This window comes from Equus asinus, chromosome 25 (assembly GCF_041296235.1).
Source record: "Equus asinus isolate D_3611 breed Donkey chromosome 25, EquAss-T2T_v2, whole genome shotgun sequence".
NCBI lineage: Eukaryota > Metazoa > Chordata > Mammalia > Perissodactyla > Equidae > Equus > Equus asinus.
Genome location: NC_091814.1, coordinates 18311494 through 18333180, shown reverse-complemented (window position 1 = coordinate 18333180; position 21687 = coordinate 18311494). Strand labels below are relative to the sequence as shown.

At 49.8% G+C, this 21687-nt stretch overlaps 3 protein-coding genes across 6 annotated transcripts; 2 read left to right on the top strand and 1 right to left on the bottom strand.

Moving 5' to 3' along the window:
- Nucleotides 1-752: 752 nt before the first annotated feature.
- On the top strand, nt 753-5289 carry MRPL24 (mitochondrial ribosomal protein L24). Of its 2 annotated transcripts, none has more exons than XM_044757601.2 (6): nt 753-1010; nt 3481-3724; nt 3805-3900; nt 4107-4210; nt 4489-4619; nt 5061-5289. In XM_044757601.2, the coding sequence occupies exons 2-6, from the start codon at nt 3542-3544 to the stop codon at nt 5195-5197; spliced, it is 651 nt and encodes a 216-aa protein (XP_044613536.1). In that variant the 5' UTR covers nt 753-1010; nt 3481-3541; the 3' UTR covers nt 5198-5289. The 2 variants fall into 2 exon arrangements, with proteins under 2 accessions (XP_044613536.1, XP_014692432.1); XM_014836946.3 differs by having other exon boundaries at nt 863-1049.
- Nucleotides 5290-5635: 346 nt separating this feature from the next.
- On the bottom strand, nt 5636-11514 carry METTL25B (methyltransferase like 25B). 3 transcript variants are annotated; one of them, XM_014836940.3, is made up of 8 exons: nt 11382-11514; nt 9283-9407; nt 8939-9131; nt 8378-8440; nt 8000-8143; nt 7012-7496; nt 6397-6581; nt 5636-5973 (listed from the first exon to the last, which is right to left on the bottom strand). In XM_014836940.3, the coding sequence occupies exons 1-8, from the start codon at nt 11490-11492 to the stop codon at nt 5852-5854; spliced, it is 1428 nt and encodes a 475-aa protein (XP_014692426.1). In that variant the 5' UTR covers nt 11493-11514; the 3' UTR covers nt 5636-5851. The 3 variants fall into 3 exon arrangements, with proteins under 3 accessions (XP_014692426.1, XP_044613533.1, XP_014692428.1); XM_044757598.2 differs by lacking the exon at nt 11382-11514 and adding an exon at nt 10578-10696; XM_014836942.3 differs by lacking the exon at nt 7012-7496.
- Nucleotides 11515-11831: 317 nt separating this feature from the next.
- Nucleotides 11832-17443, top strand: ISG20L2 (interferon stimulated exonuclease gene 20 like 2). The gene is made up of 4 exons (XM_044757599.2): nt 11832-12233; nt 12810-13661; nt 15633-15833; nt 16518-17443. The coding sequence occupies exons 2-4, from the start codon at nt 12927-12929 to the stop codon at nt 16629-16631; spliced, it is 1050 nt and encodes a 349-aa protein (XP_044613534.1). The 5' UTR covers nt 11832-12233; nt 12810-12926; the 3' UTR covers nt 16632-17443.
- The last annotated feature ends 4244 nt before the right edge of the window (nt 17444-21687 follow it).

Here is a 21687-nt window from a genome sequence, read left to right as displayed (position 1 = left end):
TCTGACTGATTCTTTGGCGTGTATTGGTTAACTAAAGAAGGGGAGTGGGGAAAGGGAATGCAAATGATTCCCAAATCACCTTCTTAGATTGAGATTAGGGGTGCCAGCTTCTCCTCCATTCTCAGGCTGTTAGAAATATCCAAGACTTCTACATGAGGGCAAAGTCACAGAATAAACTACACTATTCATTCTGCTTCTGCCCAGGCACTGTTTAACACAGAGTCCCCCATAAGCACCTTGGAAGGTTAAAAAAAAAAAAAAAAAGCTTGCACAAGAAGTAGGATGTGAGGAGAAGGTGCCAATATCAGCTGCAGCCCACGATCGCCATGGAAGCAGGGGTATTTGGGTTGGTTGTAGAAACAACTTTGACCCCGCAAAGGTCAAAGCTGGGGGTGCCTGCCACCCTTAACTGGTGATGAGGGGCGAGGAGGTTGACAGGGTGGAATCCTCCCAGTACTCCCTGAGTTAAGTAGAATGGCTGGATTAGGTCATCTCCAAGGTTCTTTCCAGATCTGACATTTTGTGACTAGATCATCATCCACTGGCGGCACTGGGTGGGCCCACGATTCATCCTTTCCTTTAAAAGGCCTATGACAGTTTTGTAATTTGCCCTAAGGGCAAGCGGGGAGAGTATTGGCTGTAGGCTTACCTAGAAAGGATGGCCCTCTGCTTTGAAGAGAAAGCCCCAATCACCTAGAAAATGGAGCCATCGTCTCTAGAAACTACAATTCCCAGGGGCCTCCACTCGGAGCATGTGCAAGAATGTGCCAGGCACGGCAGCCTATCCTGCTTTGCCTTCAGCTCCCGACGTGCTTCACGGTGTGCTTACGCTTTCTTGATTTCCTACCCGACCAAATTTCCTGTTTCTAGCCTGCTTCGTAGCGGCGGACTCCAACTCCCAGCATGCAGAGAGGCTAGATTCGTTGTTGAGCTTCTGCTCTACAATTAGACTACATTTCCCAGAGAGCCGAGGGACGGGGACGGCAGGGGCTTAGGGCCCATGTGCAGAGGTAACCGACTGAGGCTCCGTGGCGCCGCGGCAAGTGGCGGTGAGGGTCGAGCCGTCCGAGCTCTTGGTGGTTCTGGGCTGGTCCGGGAGGCGGATGCGGGAAGACCCTTTTTTTTCCCCCCTCTGTGGCTCAGTCTTCTCGCCCTGGGTTTCCCTGCACCGGAAGCTTGGAGCGGGTGGTTGCTGAAGAGTGCTGGGTACTGGGCGTCTGCGCTTGGGTTGGGGCTGGCCGGGGAAGTCTTTGGAGCCGCGGCAGACACGCCGCCTCGCTATCTCGCTCGGCGCCTCCATAGCACGCTGTGAAAGCCCCACTGCGGAAGAGGCACCAGCCTTTCCAGAGTTTGGAGGGAAAGAAGGAAAAGATCTAGGGAGCTGGCTTCTGGGATCTCCTCCCAGAGCTTCAGATCTAGAATGGTTGAGGTTGAGGGACTTCTTGCGGCCATCACGCAGGAGTCTTTCTTAAGGTTGGCTCTGCTCCTATGAAGCTGTATGAATTAGGGCAAGTCCCTTCAGATCTCAGGGCCTTGGTTTCCTTGTCTCCTGTCAGCCTTCCTCACAGGTCATGTGAAGATCAAACACCAGAAATAGTGAAGTTCCCAGCATTAGATTTGTCACATGGTCGTGCTCCCTAAGCATTTGTTGAATCTGAATGAGAACACTGAGGCCCTTACGTTCAACCAGCATTAACTAAAAACGTTAGGCCTTTTCTTTTTCATATTGAGAAGTATAAACAAAAATGACACAATATCCCCCTGTTCAGATAAACTGGTTGATACATTTTTTTAATGCACATGGGTTAAAAAATACAAACGTTATGGAAAAGAATGAGACAGAAAGGAACAGCCCTCCCAAACATTTCCTCACCCCCAAAACAAGTACTTTAGTTGTTCCCTGTTTCCTGCCCATAAATATATGTGCCCAAATATATATTTTTTAATTTTTCCAAAAGGGATGATTAACTATTCACATTACTCTGTACCTTTTAGAAATTTGTGTTAAAATTTTGTTAAAATTATTAAGTAAAATAAAAGTTAAATAAAACTATTTATCAAAAATTTATTTAAAATAGGGGCTGGCCCCGTGGCAAAGTGGTTAAGTTCGCACGCTCTGCTGCAGGCGGCCCAGTGTTTCACTGGTTCGAATCCTGGGCGTGGACATGGCACTGCTCATCAAACCACGCTGAGGCAGCGTCCCACATGCCACAACTAGAAGGACCCACAACGAAGAATATACAATTGTGTACCGGGGGGCTTTGGGGAGAAAAAGGAAAAAAATAAAATCTTTAAAAAAAAAGAAAATTTATTTAAAATAATGACACCAACAACCCTGTAAAGGTTTTATTTATTTATTTATTTATTTGCTGAGGAAGATTCACTCTGAGCTAACATCTGTGCCAATCTTCCTCTATTTTGTATACTGGGCAGGACCGGTTTACATACATACAAAACTGGTTTTGTATACTGGTTGTTTGTAAACTCCCCCCCGCTCAACTTAACCACTGGGCCAGCCCCTAACCCTCTAAAGATTTATGGATGATGAAACTGAAGCTCAGAAGTCTAGTTGCCTATGGTTACACAATAAGATGATGGTGGAGCAGGGACTAAACCCAGGTGGTCTGACTCCAGTCTAGAGCTCGTTATGCCATTATAGTGCACTTTATTTGTACTTTGAAGTTAGGCTTTATTCTTAGCTATAAAACAAGATTAATGGTACCTCCATCATTTAAGCCTCCTTGGGCTTAAATGAAATGATCCAGGAAAACACTTAGCATGGCACTTGGCAGGTAAAGTGCTCAATAAATTGACACACGTATTATTTTTTCCTTCGATTCTCTCACCACCATGTTTATTTAGTCCATCATCCCAAATTGGGAGGCTTAGAGTCCATACTTAGTTGGGAAATTTAGGACCCAGTAATCCTAGAGTCTGGCTCTGGGTCCTGTAGGAAAGAAGCTGTCTTAGGAGGAGTGGTTAGTGGTTATTTCCTGACTGCGGATAGGATTGTAAGTGATGTAGGAACATTTCAGTCCCAGTTTTCCTCTCTACTACCTATCTGTTTTACTTTATAACTGCTTGTCTTTTGGCCTTATGCCACTGTTTTCTTCCTATCCTGCTGTTTGTGCACTTATTTAATAACTATTTATTGAGTACCTACTCTGTGCCAAGCCCTACTGGGATCTGCTGGATTCAGGGGTGAGCTAGATAACAAGGTCTCTGGCCTCAATGAGACTTTGAAGACTTTGAGACTTTGAAGTCAGATACAGGTGGGTTTGAATGCCGATTCTCCTGCATAGTAGCTTTATGACCATGGGCAAGTCACTTAACCTCTCTGAGTCTATTTCCTCATCTGTAAAGTGAAGATAATATCTTGTGAGGATTTAATGAGATGAGGTCCACTAAGCAATGGACCAAGTGCCTAAAAAAATGTTCCTTCTCTTGCTTCTTGGCCCCCTTTCTATCTGTCTACTCCAGAGTTGACTAGGAAGGTTTCTGGGTCTTTCGCTGGCCAGAGGACTTCTCACAGCCTCCAACCATGCGTCTCTCTGCCCTGCTGGCCTTGGCATCCAAGGTCACTCTACCTCCCAACTACCGCTACGGGATGAGCCGCCCAGGCTCCCTGTCAGACAAGAGGAAGAATCCTCCAGGGACCAGGCGGCGCCGGGTGGCTGTGGAACCCATCTCTGATGAAGACTGGCATCTGTTCTGTGGGGACAGGGTGAGAACCTCAGGCAGGGTAAGTGGTGGGAGGGGCTCCTGGACAAGGATCTCCCTCTCATCCCTCATGTCTTCCCACAGGTGGAGGTCCTAGAAGGCAAGGATGCTGGGAAGCAAGGCAAAGTGGTTCAAGTTATCCGGCAGCGAAACTGGGTGGTCCTGGAGGGGCTGAATACAGTAAGTGAAGAGTGAGGATGGGGATACTCAGAAAGCCTGTCTCATCTGTCCCTCCCCATTAAGCAGCACAGGGAGGCAGGAGACTGGCTGAGGGAGTGGTGAGACGACTGAACCTTCTACTTTTCAACTTGGGCTGAATGCTCTGAGCTGTGGTAGGCAAGCCCCCTTTACACCCCTCTTTTGATTACCCCCCCTCTTTTGGACAGCATTACCGCTATATTGGCAAGACCAAGGATTACCGGGGAACCATGATCCCTAGTGAAGCACCCTTGCTCCACCACCAGGTTAAACTTGTGGATCCTGTGGACAGGCAAGCACATGGGGCTCTGGTCAGAGGGTTTTCCACCCTCTGAGTCCACGTAGCTGTTGACCACATTTATCCAATGGGAATGGTGGGTTGGATGCTCTGGAAATTGAGGGGGGCCATCTCATGAACATGACCCCCTGTTCATGTTCATGGACAACCCCAATACAGAGGTAGCAGAGGAACAAGATGGTGACCTTAGTGTTTTCAGCCATTGACTTTTGGGTTGGAGGGTGGCAGGGAGACCTGACTCCCAGGCCAGGCTCACCTCTTCTATCCACTAGGAAACCCACTGAGGTGGAGTGGAGATTCACTGAAGCAGGAGAGCGGGTACGAGTCTCTACAAGATCAGGAAGAATTATCCCCAAACCTGAATTTCCCAGAGCTGATGGCATCGTCCCTGAAACATGGACTGGTGAGGCTGGGTGAGGGGCAGGAAGATGGGGGTAGGTGTGGTAGGAATGGGAACAAGAAATGTTAAGAGGGGCCAGCCTGGTGGTACAGTGGTTAAGTGCACATGTTCCACTTTGGTGGCCTGGGGTTCGCCGGTTCGAATCCTGGGTGCAGACATGGTACCACTTGGCAAGCCATGCTGTGGTAGGCATCCCACATATAAAGAAGAGGAAGACGGGCACGGATGTTAGCTCAGGGCCAGTCTTCCTCAGCAAAAAGAGGAGGGTTGGTAGCAGATGTTAACTCAGGGCTAATCTTCCTCAAAATAAATAAATTAATTAAATAAAAATAAATAAAATTAAAGTCTATCAAATTAAAAAAAAAACTACCTGTTAAAAAAAAAAAAAGAAAAAAGAAATGTTAAGAAGCCCTCCCATCCATCTTCTTTCCTTTGGTTCAATAGATGGCCCCAAAGACACATCAGTGGAAGATGCTCTAGAAAGAACCTATGTGCCCCGTCTAAAGACACTGGAGGAGGAGGTGATGGAGGCGATGGGGATCCAGGAGACTCGGAGACACAAGAAAGTCTATTGGTATTGAACCTGGGGAGAGCAGCTTCTCCTCTCCTTGTCTTAGCCTTGAAGGTTGTGGCCACCTCTTCTTCAGACACCAATAAAGAGCCATGAGTCGTCCTCTGTGTGCAACTGCTTATCTTCTGCAGACCAGCACTCCAACTCCAATGCACCTGGTTCAGGGACTGAAGGGAGGAAGCATCTGTTCTGATGTTACCACAGAACCTGGATGGAGGTCAGCTAGCCATAAGGCGGCCCTCCGAAGGGGCAGGGCCTGCAGAATCTGGAATGGAGACCAGAGGGGGAGAGAGGTTCCCTCCAATGGAGACCTCTGAGTAACAGAAGACGCTGCCTGTTATGGCGGACAGTGGGGATTGGGGGTGTGGGTCCGAATTGTAGCTCCTCTGCAGGATCTCAGTAGGGAGGGTGTACATCTGTCCTTTTCTATATTTAATAAAAATAGGTGGGAAATAAAGACTTCAACTTTTTAATAAATTAAAAATAAATTTTTACATAATATTACATAACACATGGAGGGAGAGAAAGGATACGAAGCTGAAGGTTTGTGGGGAATCAGGATTCCAGGGAAGATGCAGGATGCTGGTTCTCTGGGTGAGGAGGTGCAGACCACCACCCACTGTGGCACCTGGGTGGTTTCAGATGGGGTCCAAGATGTGCTGTGTCAGCTGTCTTCAGTCTCCAGCACAGAGAAGGCCTGACCCAGCGGCCTCTTGGTGGCCACCAGAACCAGGTTTCTGGGAGAGAGTTCAGGGCTGAAGATGGGCAGCAGCTCAGCATGGAAGCCTGGGAGAAAGGCAGCGCTACTCAGAAGGGGAGGAGTGAAGCAAACCCTCAGCCCCACTTCCTGCCCAGTCTGTAGGCACGGCTCCTTTTCCCCCTTAGGGAGGCTCCAGGGGGGTTAAGGAGCCCCAGTTCTCTACCAGGAAGATGACTAGGAGGAGGCAGTCCTTTGAACACTGTAGGTTCTCAGTGCCTGAGATGCTGGCTTAAAATGCACTCAAGGATGCACTGCCAGAGGCTGACTCAGTAGGAATTTGCATTAACAAGTACCCCACCCCCACTCCACGGGTGACTCTGAAGCAGGTGGTCCAAGAATCACCACAGTGAGGAACCTAGTCCCAGCAGATATCAGGCTGGGACCTGAAGGAGGAGCCCCAGAACTCCAGCCCCTCTGGCCCTGGGGTCCCTGCTGTAGGCCACCCTCACCCTGCTCCTGAAGGTAGAGCAGCCGGTCCAGCAGAATCAGTGTCTCCACCAGTGGGGCCAGCAGCAGGGCCAGGCTGAAGAAAGTCACCACACGGTTCTCCTGGGCCTGGTGGGCCCGAAGGGCAGCCAGATTCAGCGGCAGCTGGGGGTCCAACCCTACCCGCTGTAGTCCCCGCCGCACATACCTGTGGGATCAGCCACAGACAACACTCAGTTTGGTTTTAGGAATCTCCATCTCCCACTTACACTGTCCATTCCTAATTCAATTCCAACTTTGCTTGATTTGCTACTCTAATATGCATTTTGAAACATTTTTCTGGCTGTAAGCTGTCTGTCCAATAGCAAATTAATCCAAAAATTGATTTTCAGCCACATCTGTCCCAATTATTTAGCTATATTTTTAGCATTAAAAAAACATGATTGTCTCCTGATAAAACAGGGACAACTCCCTTTTTAAGAAATTCTGAGAAGCTGCCCCAGCGAGAGAACTCAAAATCACCCCCCTGGGCACATGTAGGTTTTCTTTAGGATGCGCTAACAAGTGAGGGTGGAAGGGTTATCAGACCTCCAGCTGGCCATGCCCCCTCCCCACACACCCACCTCCCCCAGCCTCACTCTTCAATCTTGAGCTCGTGGACCCTGGGGATCCCCTGCACGCCTGGCCGACGGAGCGTGGGCTGGGCACAACGGATAACTGTCTCCAGTGCTGCCCGATAGCAGTGGGTTCGGAGGCCAGGGCCTGCTTTCTGTAGCCGCTCAGCATATTCCTCCAGGGCATGGCAGGCTCCCTCCCGAAGCCTGTACGGCAGTTCGTAGCCAGGCAGCCCAGCCACCCACTGACTCAGTGGGTAGCCACCAGGATCACTCAGCTTCATGTAGCAACAGCCCACTGAGGCCAGGGCCACCACCTCAGGGCAGCAGGAGAAGTGCCTCAGCAAGGCGACGCTCAGATCCCCACAGGCATGGAGGCCTGTGAGCAGCAAGCGGGCCCCACCCTGAGGTGAGTTCTCCAGTGGAAGCAGAAGCTCCTCACACAGGGCCGTAGGGTCTACCCATCTAACCACGTGGTGTGGGGAGTGGCGAGGGCCAGTTTGGACCACCTGTGGAGGCAGGAAGGGATGAAGGCAGATGGGAAGTCTGTTTGCTGTCCCCATGATGCCACCTCAGACCGCAGGAAGGGATCTGTCCTCTGTGTTCCTTCCCAAGGAGGAAGATGGGAGAGAAGCTGGGCTGTAGGAGAGAGCTGGACCTTGAATCAGGAGGTGGGATGAATTCTGGGTCTATCATATCACTATTAATTGCAAATCTTTTCAGCTCTGAGTCCCAGTTTCCTCACCTGTAATGAATCTAATACCTGACTGGCCACTTCACAAGTTGTTGTGAGAAGAACATATCAGTACGGAAAGCACTTTGTAACTAGAAAGTGCCTTTTAGATGTGAGGCGGCTTTGGCGAAAAGGGGACCCGGGGAAAGGGGGAGTGGAAAGTAGGGACCATACCATCTCATGCTGAGCAATCTAAAAGAGGGAATTGAGCCTTGGTGCCCAGTTCCAGCCAAGGAGAGCCTGCTCCTGCAGTCCTGGCTGCAGGAAGGGTTGGCCTACCTGTGCGTTCCTCTTCTCCTCTTTCTCCAGAGCCTGCAGGAGCTCCTGGTCCAGGCGCTGGGCCCTCTCCACCAGTCTCTGATCTCCTTCAATGCTCTTCACCATCAGCCCCAGCCCCAGGGACATGAAGCGGGAGAGATGGCCCTGGAGTCATGAAAGGGAGGGTGGAGACACTCCTGATCAGTGCCCTATCTCCTGTCACCCTCCCTATCACAGGCCTGGACACCTGGTTCCCAGGCCCTCAGAAGGCTTAAATTCTGCCCTGCCTGCTTCTACCACTCCTTGACACCTGCCTCCCTGGTACTGTGACCTGATAGCCTGTGTTCCAACTGTTCTATCCTAGGTCAAAAAAACCAGAATGCTAGGTGTCTGGCTCACCTGGCCTGAGCCTACATCCACAATCTGGGTGCAGCCTGTGAGGTCACTCAGCTTCTTCACCAACTGAAAGAGAAGGGAAAAAGGTCTCCTGGCCATCGGTTCTTGACCCCTGGGGCAAACACCCATAATGAGGGTGGAGGAGCTGAAGATGGCTGAGGAAGATGGGTAGAGGGTGCCAAGGAAGAGACAAGATATGGAAATCAAAATGGAGGGTGCTGGCCCCAGGTTCAGGCCACTCTCCTTGCTCCTTTTAGGTCAGTGATTCAACCTCCCCCAAAGAACAAGGAGGAGAGGCCCATGGGAAGCCATGAGCAGATTGTGGAGGTGTGAGAACAGGAATAAGACAGTGATTCAGACATAACCACCAACCAACCCAGCAAAAGGATGAAAAACCCACAAAACTCCAGCATCAAGATATGGTTATAGTATGCCTGCTGAGGTAGAGCTCTTCTAGGGCCTCCAGTCCTGCAGGTGATATAAGGTGCCCACATCTTTGTAACCCACCAGCTTAAGGAGTTCTCAGACTCCCAAACACCACCTATACCCCAGCCCTCTCCTCACCTCTCCCAGCCTCCGGATCTCATGCTGCTTCTTGGGCCTGACATGTTTCCGGAATGGAGCTGTCAGTCGGGAGCTCTGGCTGGGGTTCTCCAGGAACTCTGAGGGGCTCTGAAACCCAGGCGTCCGGGTAAAGGCCAGGGCATAAGCTGTGGACTTCAGGGCCAGCAGGGTGAGTGGCCACACCGACCTGTACCTGAGATAGCCCGGCCCAGGCCCCCAGTGAATAGTCCCATCGCGTCCTGAGTGCACCAGTTTGCAACCCAGGGAGCCCTTGTGAGACTGAGCAATGGCTTGCTGCAAGGCTCAGCGCCGGGTCCTCCAGCACAGTGCCCCCTTGCCCATACCTGACCACTTCCCCTTCCCTAGGCATCCCCAGCAGCAGTGTGGCCAGCTGCGGCGGGCTCAGTCCATCCAACGCTTCCTGCCATGAGCAAGGGAGAGTGCCCCATAGGTTGTCTGTGAAAAATTCCTGCAGGAGAAGGGGAGAAGCAATCAACAGGCTACTACCCTCCCCATTCTTCCCTACCCAACTCTCATCGCAGGGCCACTGGCTACAACCAGCAGGCACTTCCTACTCATCCAAGTCACCTCTTCTCTGAAGCCTGCTCCAGCCTCCCCTTTCTCTCCTCAGATCCCAGACTGCATTCTGTACATACTGTCTTTTTAGCAGTTTCCCCACTTATGTGTGTTTTCTCTACTTAGCTGAATTTAAAGGCAGGGATGGTGTATTCTTCACATCTGCATCCCCAACACCACAGTGACTGACACGCAGTGTGTTACCATTTAGTAACCTACCATTATATATGCCAGACATTATGTACGCCAGAATGTAGTTTTATTCATTCATTTGTTCAACACAAATTCTGAAGCCTTGGTTAGGCACCAAGCTCTATTCTAGGCTAGGGATACAACAACGAACCAGACAGACAAGATTCTTGCTCTTGCAGAGTTTACATTAAAAAAATAATTTCAGATAACATTAAATGTCACACAAACAATAAAACACAAACGAAACAGTAACATAATGGAGAGTTTGAGAGAGTATTGCTTCAGATAGAGAAATGAGAGAAGACTTGTCTGAGGAGATGACACCATAGCCGAGACTTGAATGAACAGGAAATAGACATGTAAAAAAAAATTCAGGTGACAACAAACACTTATAAAATACTTTAATATGCCAGGCACTGTTCTAAACATTTTACATGTGTTAATGCATTTAATCCTCAAAACAACCCTAGAAGTAGGTACTATTCTTATCCCCCATTTTACAGAAAAGGAAATTGGTGCACAGCGATTAAGTAACTTGCCCAAGTCATAAAGCTAGCAAGAAGCAGAGCTGGGATTTGAAACCAATTTGACTCTAGAGCTATTGCTCTTAACCATTCTACTCTATTGCCTTTCTGTGGAGGAAAAACATTCCAGGCAGCTCAGTAAGCGCAACGGCCCAGATGCCTGCAATATTTGTGGAACAGAAGTCAGCCCAGTATAGGTGCAGTACAGTCAATGTGGGAGAAAACGAAATGTGGTGGGGTTCAGGAGGCAGCAGGGGACAGATCCTGTAGGGCATTATGGGTAACGGTAAGGAATGAGGACTTCATCAAAGCACCTAGGAAGCAGGAAGTGTCATGATCAGACTTACATTTTAAACAGATCAATCTGGCTGCTTTGTGAAGAAGTGGTTACGGAGGAACAGAAGCAAACACAGAGGTCAGTTAGGAAGTGGTCCAGGAGAGAGAGGATGGTGGCTAGGCCCAGGATGGTAGCAATGGAGATGGAAACAAATGGATGAATTTGGTATTTATTCTGGTGGCAGAGCCAACAGAACTTGTTGAAGGATTGGACTGTGGATCAGTGAAGGAAAGGGTGAATCAAGAATGGCTTCCTGGTTTGGGGGCTGACCAATTCAGTGGATGGTTGTGCCATTCACACATTATCTCATTTATTCTCTACAATGATCCTCCAGACAGATCCATTTTACAGCTGAGAAACCAGGACTAGGAGAAATTTTTTTTCTTTAATACTTAAGGTTAACACAGTAGGGGAGGCAGGATTCTAGTGCAAGCCTGTCTGACTCCAAAGTTGGAACTGTCCATTACAGTACAAAACCAGGAATTTATTCAAATTCCGACAGATGTGTGTTCTTGGAACATCTCACATGTTCCTAGGAGAGTTCAACGTAGGTGTAGCATGGCTCAAATGTCCCTGCGTCTTATTACTTCGGATTTGGGAAGGTTAGAAAAACAACCTAGATATTAGAAATATTAATATTTATGGCAACTGAAAAAAAGGATCGCCCTAGTTTCAACCCCTTCTTGTACAGACAAGAGACTGAAATTCATAGAATAAAAGAGATCAGAAGCTAACTCCCCAGATTCTCTCCCTGTCGTGGGCACCTAGCCAACCACACTCCGGGAGCACCCCGCCCACATCCCTGTGGCCTCACGATGATGTAGGCGTCCAGGATGGAACGGTAGAGCGCCAGGACACGGGTGAGGTTCACAGCTAGCTGCCTCCTCTCCTCGTAAGAGAGGCCCCGGGCGGAGACGCCCGGCATCCCCGGGTCCAGCCGGTGGCGAGAACGCGGTGAGGAAGGAACCAGGGTCAGTCCCACGCGGGTCCACGACCCGGGCCGGGCTCAGCTCTGCAGACGGCACGGGAAAAAAGCGCTCTGAATCCGGTCCCCGACGCTGTCTTTCCGGGACTCCAGGCTGCGATTGAAGACCTGAGGCGCCCTCCTGACGTCACAGGTAGCGACGTCCCACAGCGCGAAGGTGTCAGCGTCAGAGACAAGAGCGTTGGTGCCACGGACAGTGACGCCACAGAGCGGCGCGCGGGCCCCAGCTTCAGAGGAGAGGCGGGCCAAGTACCAGGTCCCGCCCCTTCCGGCACACTTCCCCCCTCTCACGGAAGTAAGGCCCGTGGTTCCCGGCGCGCTGCCGTTGGCGTGTGTCGCGGCCTCCGCACACCTTCGAGTTGTACCTCCACGGGGCTAGAGGGGCCGGGGAGCGCATCCCTCCCCCGCCCCCCCCGACACCGCCCCCGCCGCCGCCGCCGCTGCCGCTGCTCACGCACTCCGAGTCCCTGGCCTCGCTCCCCGAGGCCGGGGCGCTGCGGGCGCGCGCCCGCCGGCCGCCGGCGCGCTCCAACCCGCGCGCCTGCCGTCCCGGGCCTCGTCGGCGGGCGCCAGTTTCCGTCTCCGGCTCCGGGCGCTTCCGGTCCTAGACCTGCAGGTTTATGCGGTCAGTGTGTGGGGATCGGTTTCCCTGCTGGGGACAGCCAAAGTGTGCTCGCCGAGGTAGGTTGGCCCCAGCCTCGGTTTCCCCTCTGCTGATATGTGCCGTCAAAGGTTCTTTCTTGGGAGAAGGGCTTGGATGAGATGCATGTGGTCATTCCCTCCACCTGGAGGCGAGGGAAAGGGGTGCCTGGAGTTAGTGACTCTGTTCGTGGGACCCGCGTGGGGGATGCTTGGGTAATCTAGAGCTCATCTATCCCATACCCGTCACACCCTTGAGCATACTTAGACGTTCCCTCCCTGGGCAGATGGTAGAGCTCACTTCTGGCTTTCCAGACTCACAGAGTTCGAGCTGGTTGGCCCTCCAGTCCCCTCAGTTTACAAATGAGACTGAGATCTAGAGAGGGGAAATGACCTTCGTAAGACCATACAGCTGGTGAATTGTGGGACTTCGGTAGAATCCAGGCGTCCTGGCACAGACAGTGTTCCTTCCATCATGGCGCATTACAGATTTCATTCTCCCTCTGTCTGGGAGGGGGCTCTGATGTATTTCCTCCCTTAAGTCCTACGGTGATGGACCTGATCTTAGTGTTCTCCCAGGCCTATGGGCTCCGTTATCAGGATCACTTTCTTCCCCAGGGTATACTACAAACCTCCAGATGTTTATCTGTGGGATTCCGCAGAGAATGAGTCTTCCATCCTCTTTTCATTGGTAAGCCACTCTTCCCAACTGCTCTCCCACCATCTACTGTCGTCATGTCTACCTTACTCCTCAATCTGGATTTTGGCGAACCTCCCCCAAAAAAGGCATTAGAGGGGAATGCCAAGCACCGACAATTTGTTAAGAAGCGGCGGCTCTTGGAACGGAAAGGTTTTCTGAATAAGAAGAAGCAGCCCCCTAGCAAGGTGCCTAAGTTGCACTCAGAACCTCCAAAGAAAGGGGAAACTCCTAGGGTGGAGGACGCTTGGAAGGCCCCTCCCCTTCCAAAAAAGAAGATGACAGTGGCCTCCAGCAGTGGGTCAGAGCAGTCCCTGGACAAGAAGGCTGCAGTGCCTTGGCTGACCCCTGCTCCTTCACAGAAGGCTGGTTCTGTTGTAGCTAAAGTAGATTTGCTGGGGGAGTTCCAGAGTGCCCTTCCAAAGATTAAGAGCCACCCACCTCGCCCCCAGAAGAAGGGCCCCCAGAAGAATCCTCCCCAGAAGAAGGCCCCCCAGAACTCCACCGAAGCTCATTTAGAGAATAAATGCTCTAGAGCGTCCCAGAAGATGCCAAAAAAGATGGTGGCAATTGACTGTGAGATGGTGGGCACAGGACCCAAGGGGCATGTCAGTTCCTTGGCTCGATGTAGCATTGTCAACTACAACGGAGATGTGCTTTATGATGAGTACATCCTTCCTCCCTGCCACATTGTGGACTACCGGACTAGATGGAGTGGTATCCGGAAGCAGCATATGGTGAATGCTACACCCTTCAAGATTGCTCGGAGCCAGGTGAGAGGCATGGGGCGTGATGGTAGCAACGAAATGGGTGAGGAGAGGTCACAGTCGTTTTTCAGCAAAGGATATCATCCAGAGAAGGCGCCCAAGGATTGTGGAGGGAGAGTGGGAGGGAGTGGAATATCAGATGAAGAAGAAGCCTTCCTCTGGGGGTAAGAAGTGGTGAAATGAAAGTCCAGAAAGTTACAATTAGCTGGTGTAACAAACTTCATTAGCAAAGACCTATTTTAGATTTCAAGTGGAATCCTGATCTGGTGAACTGGGAACCTGCATAGAGAAATAACAGCCAGTGATAGAGCAGCAGGCATGAGTGCCAGGGGAAAAGGGCTCAACTGGGGGATGCCGCGTAGTGTTGGAGCCTAGGGTTGAGAACAGAGAGGTGGAAAGCGCTTCCCAAGCGAGAAGTAGCCTGTGGAAAGTGTTAGTGGGAGGAGAGGGCAGGATGTTGACAGAAGGAACTGGGGCATGTTTGTATAACTAGGATAGGTAGCCTGCAGTGAAGGGGCTAGAAGACACAGGCCTGGGATGTTGGGGTTCTCATCTCAGGGAACAAACCTACTCATTGTAGCCCTATGCTGAATACTGGGAGCACAAGTGAACCGGAAGGAGAGTGAGCAGTAGAGGGGAGGGGAGGAAGTGAAGGAGAGGGAGAGGGACCTGCTTGTCTTGAGAGGCCTCCAGAGGGCGCCCTTGGTTTACATCTTTGTAGTTTTAGCTCCACATTCTTTGCCTTCTCCCAATACACTCTATTCCAGTAATTCCTTATATTCCAGAACAGTCAGCTGGAAGAGATGAAGTGGCTGGTTTTTAGAAAGAACTTGAAGAGTTGAAGAACATCCTGTGCACCAGGGGCACAGTGAGCAAAGGCTTGGGAGAGGCAGAAGATGGAGTGGGTCTTAGACGCCTATGTATTGAGGTTAATGCAGAGTAAAGGGGTGATTGGCCAGTAAACCACAGGTGAAGTCAGGAGCAGCTAAATACCCAGTTGATTGGCCTTCGTCTGGTTTTCATCTTGAATCACTTCCCCAGCACCCGAGCTGGGGTATGAGACTAAGGTACATCCAGAAGAGCCTGCCCCTTCTGAGGGGTCCTGTTGAGAGGCCATGCACTCATTCCAGGACTATTGCTCTTGTTCCCAACCTTTTTGGAACCTGATTTTAGGAATGGCCTTCAGAGCCCCTGGCAGATTCTTTGGTTGTCTTCAGTGGTAGTATGTCCTCATGCTTTAAGATCCTGAAATGGTGAGAGGTTATTTGGTGCTAAGCCTAGTGTGAATAAGGTTGCTGCCTAGTTGGTAAATACCCTCTGGTTATGAGCAGGAGGAGCTATAAAGCAACAGGACTGACTTTGTATTAAGGCAGCACAAGCGTGGCTCACCTGATCACTTCCCTCTGCAGCCTTAGTCTGTAAGCGATTCTTACCTTTTATGGCTTGTAGGCCTTTTGAGAATCTGATGAAAGCTATAGACCCCCCCCCCAAAAAAAAAGCTCATATACATATCTATTTGCATATAATTTTGGGCAGCTTACATTACCTCCCTGGAGCCCATCTTTGACTCGGGTGTCCTAGCCTTGTGTCTAAGTCCAGCAAAATGATAATGGTTAAAGGACTTCAAGTAGCAAGCTAGAACTGAACTAGATAGTTATATGAACATCTCAAATGCCGTGTGATTTGGGACTGAAGGCAAATTAATGTGTCTTTGGGGTGGAACTTAATGAGAAGGTAAAGAACCCCTGGTGTGTAAGTGTGAACAGGGTTATACCATGGGAAATACCTACTTTGAGCTCAGGGAGAGGAGTTGGATTTCAAGTCAAAGAAAATTTGTGGGAAAAGGCGTTTCAAGGATGAGGTGGGTGGGCAGTTAGTGAGAAGAACCTAGAAGGATGTTGGCCATGTCAGGCTTTTAGGATGCAGGGCTCCACCTGTGAGTCCTCCTCACCACCTCCTCTCCCACGCCTATTTCAGATCCTGAAGATACTCACAGGGAAGATAGTGGTGGGGCATGCCATCCACAATGACTTCAAAGCCCTTCAGTACTTTCATCCCAAGTCCCTCACCCGCGACACCTCCCATATCCCTCCCCTCAACCGGAAGGCTGACTGCCCGGAGAATGCCACCATGTCTCTGAAGCGTCTCACCAAGAAGTTGCTGAACCGGGACATCCAGGTAGCGTCTCCCCAAATGCTGCCGGGCTCTGGCATGTCCACTGTGGAGGCTCTCCTTGCTGCCTCTCTTCAGGCTCTGCCCCCAGAATGCCTCTGGTTGTGGAGAGATCCACGTGGGCTTCTCTGAGGGGAAGAGCTTTAGGCTAAAGGGCACAACAGTCTCTGTATGTAGGGATAACAATTCCTGTTCTCTACTGCACGGTGTTCCAGAAAAAAGCCTTGAAGTGCCTGTAAACCCTAAGAATAGAAGAAAGCAGGTAGTGATGGTAGTGTAAAAGACCACATAGTGGATGCCAGGACCTCTGATGTATTTCACATGTTTGGCACTCAAAGAAGGGGTGGCCTGCCTGGCAGGAGGCTGTGGACACATGTCATATGGAGAGCAGTTAAGGAACTGGGCAAGATGAAGCACTCAGAAAGCCTGTCTATGATCTGGTATGTCCTGTCTCTACAGAATAGAGAGCAGTATGACGTACGTATGTTGCCACAGAAAGGATTGAGGCAGACAGTAGCATAGGAGTTGAACCCCTGAAATTAGATAAGGAGTAGGGCCCCACCAGAGTTCCACCTTTGCAGCCCACTAACTACAGAAGCAACAGCGTGTATGGGGTTTGGGCGGAGCCAGTTGGGAAGGGAAGAAACAGTCTCTTGTATCGTCATGCTCCTCTCTTCCTCCCTCATTCAGGTTGGGAAAAGCGGACATTCCTCTGTGGAAGATGCTCAGGCCACCATGGAGCTGTACAAGTTGGTTGAAGTTGAGTGGGAACAGCACCTGGCCCAGAATCCCCCAAACGACTAGCAGCAGTGGGGACACTGGTGATGTGGGGAGGCAGAGGCAGCATGGCACCTAGGAGAAACAGCAGTGGACCAATGGACAGCTCTAATAGTTCCACACCTTTGGAAGCTAGAGTTGTTGGGGAGAGGGAGGCCCTACCCCACTCATAATAGCCATTGAAATTTCACCTCAGCTGCTGTGTTCTGTGTCTGGTTAAGTGTCCCATGGAAGGAGGAAGCCTCCATGTCAGAACCCAGCCCTATACTGTTTACCTCTTAAATGGTGCTAACCGCCGGTCCCAGGGTGCTTTGACCCAGTTGAGCCTTTTGACTTTCGAGGGGCAGGGCATACTGGGAAATGTAGTTTCCCAAACTGCCTTATCACCAGGGTGGCCATGTGTCCCATTTTATGCCTTTTGTTCTCAAGAAATTAACAGCATCTTCTTTCACACTCACAAGTATTCTGGTTGGATGATAAACATATGGTGATGTTATGTATCACACACTCTGCTGTTGGCCTAGTGTCTACATCTAGTTGTGTCAGGATGTCACCTGTTCTTCCCACCTCGACTTGCAGAGGAGCCATCCCTGGTGAGGTTTAGTTCTCCTTAGGGTTATAAGGTGGTAGAGGTGAGAGAGTGTGGCTTGGAAATCAACTTTTCTGATTAGGACAGCAGTCTCTTTCCTAAAGTAATAGAAGATTTATTTAATTTAGAGCCCACTTGGTAGGATAAAAAAGGATTTAAAGTGTTTTAATGGTTTTTAATCTACTTTGCTAAACGAAGCCTCTAAAAACTCAAATTATTCCCTTGATAAATTTTTATAATGAAAGAACAATTGTGTGGTGTTTTCTTTTTAACTTCATGTTGAATAGCTTTGTCACAAGGTCTTGTAGGGCTGCGATTCTGTAAAGGGGGTCCCACGGTCCCTGTGGATGGCGCTAACTGGGCCCTTGTTTGCTGGAAGTCGTCAAGAAGCGCTGACCAAGCCTTTGTGAGTAGCCTATGTGCTCTGGTGCCCTGTCCTCGTCCCCACTACGAATCACCTAAAATGACACCCAAGACATGTGAATACCCTCACACAGAGGGTATGTGCCCAGGAGAGTGAGGCAGAAAGTGGGCATGCAGCAGGGACAGAGCTGGAGAGAAGGAGTGCTTGGTGATGCCAGCCTGGTCGCTCCTGCCAGCTCTTCCTTGGGAAGGTGAGTCACACAGGTCTGACCTTGTGCTGGGGTCACTGCAGTCTGTCTTGAGAGAATGCAGACTCTGTGTATATACCAGGACTTGTGCCCTCTTGAGTGGTTGGTTTGGGTCCAGGGGCCAGAGTCATAGTCATGAGTGCCTATAGAAGGGAATTTCCTGCAGCCAAACCAGACGTGGTCTTGCTATTGTGTCCTGCGCTGCAGGATCCGCTTGCACAGGCAGCTGTCGAGCTCTAAGCAAGTTGGGACCTGTTGAGCCCAGCATATGTAATGTCCGTGACACTTCACAAAGAGTTGCCAGACACCTTTTCACAACCCTAGGTGGGAATAATCTGGGAAGGCCACACCAAAAACTGGAAATACACATGAAAGCCAATCTTAATTACACTGTGATCAGTAATCTAGAAGATAACTGGAAAATTCTCATTTGAGTTCAGTTTTTAGGGTAGCTGTTGGCTGAAACAAACCTGGCTTTGTGTGTGTCTTGGTAAAGTAGCAGGTTGCTTTTATGTTCCCATACCCTCAACCCCCACTCCCCATCCAAAAGCACCTAGTCTCAGTCCAGTGTTGGAAAGAGCTCAGTCTTACTTTCGCTCACCAGGAAGAATCTGGGGACCAGAGGACCTTGCAGCCATTTACTTACTGTTTCCTCTCATCACACTTCTGGTCAGAGCCCAGCTTGCCCTGCAAGGGTGCCTGGGAATCCCCTGTACTTCAATCCCCTTCCTACTCTGCCCCTCTTCCCCTCTGTCCCCAGGGTCCTGGCTTCATCCAAATGATGGCTGACGAGTCCCATTGCAGATTGCTGCCCGAATCCCAATCAGCAAGTCCTGTTTTGCCTTAAATCTAAGGGCCTTCAGAGTGGAGCATATGCGTGACAAAACAAGCTCTTCTAATAATATTCATTCTTTTCATAGCATAATGCTGTTTTCTAATGCTAAGAGACCCCCTGCTGCAGGTGAGAATGGGAAAGGGCAAGGAGTGTGAGAACTGTATCCTGCCAAACAGACTCTTGATGGTCTAAAACTTCGTTTAACAAAGTGCTTCTTGAAAGGGGAAGAGGGAGTGTGTTTTGAGATTTCAGGTGATAACGCTGCTTCTCTCTCCACCCTTAAGAACCACATGTCTAGTGAAAGCTCCAAGGAGGAATCATTTGACTCCTAGTTTAACAGATAATTACAGCTGACAATAGGAAAGATCAACAGTACTGTAATTATGAACGTGCCCCAAGGCACATTAGCCCAAGTCTAAGTTTAGAGAGACAAATGCCCATGTCTGCAATACGCCAGGTGCATCTATGAATATCCTACGTCTGCAGTCTGTGTATTGTTCACAAAGCGCCTTCACTTAACCCTGTATAGAGCAAGTCCCCCAAACAGCTGACAGCATAACAGCAACTTACTGGGTTTCAAGTCTGATGTTTCCACTTAACTAAATTTGTGACAGTAAGTTATTTTGCTGCTTGGAGCCTGGATGATTCTAGTATCAAAATCCTGAAATTCATTTCTTTTTGGTGAGAAAGGCCCTAAGCTAACATCTGTTGCCAATCTTCCTCTTTTTACTTCAGGAAGATTGTTCCTGAGCTAACATCTGTGCCAATCTTTCTCTACTTTTTTGTATTTGGGATGCCACCACAGCTTGGCTTGATGAGCAGTGTGTAGGTCCGCCCCAGGATCCGAACCTGCGAAGCCCTGGCTGCCAAAGCAGAGTGTGCGAACTTAACCACTACACCACCAGGCCTGCCCCCTGAGATTCTTTTCTAACCTTGATGTTTAATTGATGGTTGCTGTCATTAATAATAACAATGACGACCATTCATTGAGCACTTTTCTGTGCCAGGCATTGTGCTAAGCCCTTTCTGTTCATTGTCCCATTCTCTGTAAGGTAGGTAGTAGTATTCTAATTTAACAGTTGAGGAAACAGAGGCTCACCAAGGGTAAGAAATCTTCCCCAGGCCATGTAGCTGGAGGTTGGCAGTGCTGGCACTCAGACCTCCCAAGTCTGCCTGTCTGAAGCCTCTGCTCTTAACCGCTACCCTACTCTGCTGTTAATACAGCCAAGTGGCATCTGGTGAGACTTGGAATTCTTCCACTCAAATATGTATTAAGCACCTGTCATGTGCCAGGCATTGTGCTAGGCATTGGGGAAATGACACTGCTTCTGCTTCCCGCTTGCTTACAGTAACCTGAAGAAGAAAAACCAGTAAACTAATTTCACTGCGCTGTGGCAAGTGCTGTCCAGAGTCACTGAAGGATTTAAAGCACCGGAGTGATGTGATAAGATTGGTGTTTTAGGAAGACAGTGCTGGCAGCCAAATGGGAGCTGGGTTGGAGAAGGGCCAGAAGATGAGTTCTTCTGTTTGAATAATTTGGATGAGCAACAATGGAGGCTGAATCAAAGAAGTAGGAAGATGTGTATGAGCATCACTGAGGAGGTAAAATCAGTAAGACTTTGAGATGAGAGCAAGAGGATTAAAGCTCATCTTAATATTTCTGAATTACAGTGAATAGACAGCAGGGGCGCCATTTACCAAGATAGAGAATATGGTTGGCAGAAGAGCAGGTTTTTGAGGAAGATGACTTAGGTATTGATTGGGTGGACTTTGAGCTGCCTGAAGATACCCAAATGGAGATGTCCAGCTGGCGGCTAGATATAGGAGACTGGAACTTAGCAGAGTACAAGAAATCTGGGGCTGGGAGCTAAGGCTTAGAGACAACAGTGCAGCAGTGGGAATGGAAGCCTTGGTCTGGGATGAGGCCTGTATATAAAGAAGAGCGGAAGGTCAAGATCAGAGTCTGGGGAAATACCCGTACTTACAAGCTGCTGGAGGAAGAGAGGCCTAAGAAAGGGCTATCAGACAGGTAAGAGGACAACCAAGGAGACTTCCCAGGAGGGAGGAGATAGTATCAAACACCAGGGAGATGGCCAGTAAGATGAGAGCAAAGAAAAGGATCTGTTTGTGGCAGCAATTTGGTGCCCTTCTTCCAAGCAATGCCTGTGGTGGGGGTGGGGAGGGTGGCAGAAGCTCCACTGAGATGGGTTGGAGAATAAATTGGAGGTGAGGAAGGAGAGAAGTGGGTGTGGATGGCTCTTCCTTGGCTCTGAAGAGAAGCAGATAAGGGTCAAGTGAGAGGTCTGAAGATGCTGATGGACAAAGCCGGTAGAGCATAAGGTGGCTGAGGAGCGGGCAGGTGAATGCTACAGTGGATCCTGAAAGAGAAGGGGATGGGAGCCTGAGCTTAGCTTAGCCAGCAATGGGGACACCTTGTTTTCTGGAAGAGAAAGAGGAAAGGGTAGGGCAGATGGATATGTCCCTGGCTGGCGGTGGAATAAAGTGGTTAACATCTGGTGACCTTGATTGCTCATTAAATCGGAGGCAGAATGCTCTGCTGAGTATGAGGGGGAAGCCACGGGGACAGAAACTTGGAAAAAATAGGGACAGTTTGGAGCAGCCATTGTCTCTCACTGGAGAAAATGGGAGAGTGACCTGACTAAGAACACAAGGAAGGGCCTCTGAGGTCAGAACCTGAATTTGGAGGGGCACTGCAAGCTGGTTGTCATGTTTTTTTCTAGCATGATTGTCAGCCCAAATATAGAAGCAGAGAGTTTAATGGTTGGGATTGCATGGGCTGCAATGGGAGGACGGTGTGATCCTGGAGGCGAGGGTCTGAAATGAGATGAAGACGAAGTTGTTGGACCCCTTGGAGTCAAGGGCCTGAGAGGCTAAGCTGTTGAGTAGGCGTTGGAGGCCCAGGGTGGCAGGCTGCAGGATTAGAAACAGGAAGACTGGGAGCCTGAGAGATAGATGCAGCAAATAAGAAGGAGAAGATGCAATAAGCACATGGCATGAGCAGTAAAGAGCTGAAGGCAGGGGATTTCT